Source organism: Chaetura pelagica, unplaced genomic scaffold (assembly GCF_000747805.2).
Source record: "Chaetura pelagica isolate M959 unplaced genomic scaffold, ChaPel_1.0 scaffold222, whole genome shotgun sequence".
Classification (NCBI taxonomy): domain Eukaryota; kingdom Metazoa; phylum Chordata; class Aves; order Apodiformes; family Apodidae; genus Chaetura; species Chaetura pelagica.
Genome location: NW_009952711.1, coordinates 849,757 through 850,074, shown reverse-complemented (window position 1 = coordinate 850,074; position 318 = coordinate 849,757). Strand labels below are relative to the sequence as shown.

At 47.5% G+C, this 318-nt stretch overlaps 1 protein-coding gene across 1 annotated transcript in view; it reads right to left on the bottom strand.

The window, feature by feature from the left end:
- Positions 1-318, bottom strand: part of ETFA (electron-transfer-flavoprotein, alpha polypeptide) — a 47,154-nt gene that overhangs the window by 44,909 nt on the left and 1,927 nt on the right. Inside the window, exon 2 of the mRNA XM_009994496.1 lies at positions 22-180. Within this exon, the coding sequence (XP_009992798.1) occupies positions 22-180 (159 nt within the window). The remainder of the gene's footprint in view (positions 1-21; positions 181-318) is intronic.

The window sequence follows — 318 nt, the reverse complement described above, 5'->3', positions numbered from 1 at the left end:
CGGAGCCGGCCCGGCCCTAACCCCGCGGAGCCGCCTCTCCAGCCTCATCTCACGCCGATGCCTCGCCCGGGCCGCCGCGCCCGGCCCCGCACGATCGAAGGAGAAAACGGGACTTTTAAACGGGAAAACCAGTACTAATAATCTTAAATTATCAATGGACGGAGGACGGATTGTTTGAGCCTTTAACGAACAAAAGTAAGTTATTGTTATTTATTGTCAGAGTCAGCTGTTGAAATAGTGGGATTAAATATTTTGGGCTTAATAAAAAAAAAAAAAAAAAGAGGAGAAAAAAAAGGGGTAAAACAAAAACGAGGGCGG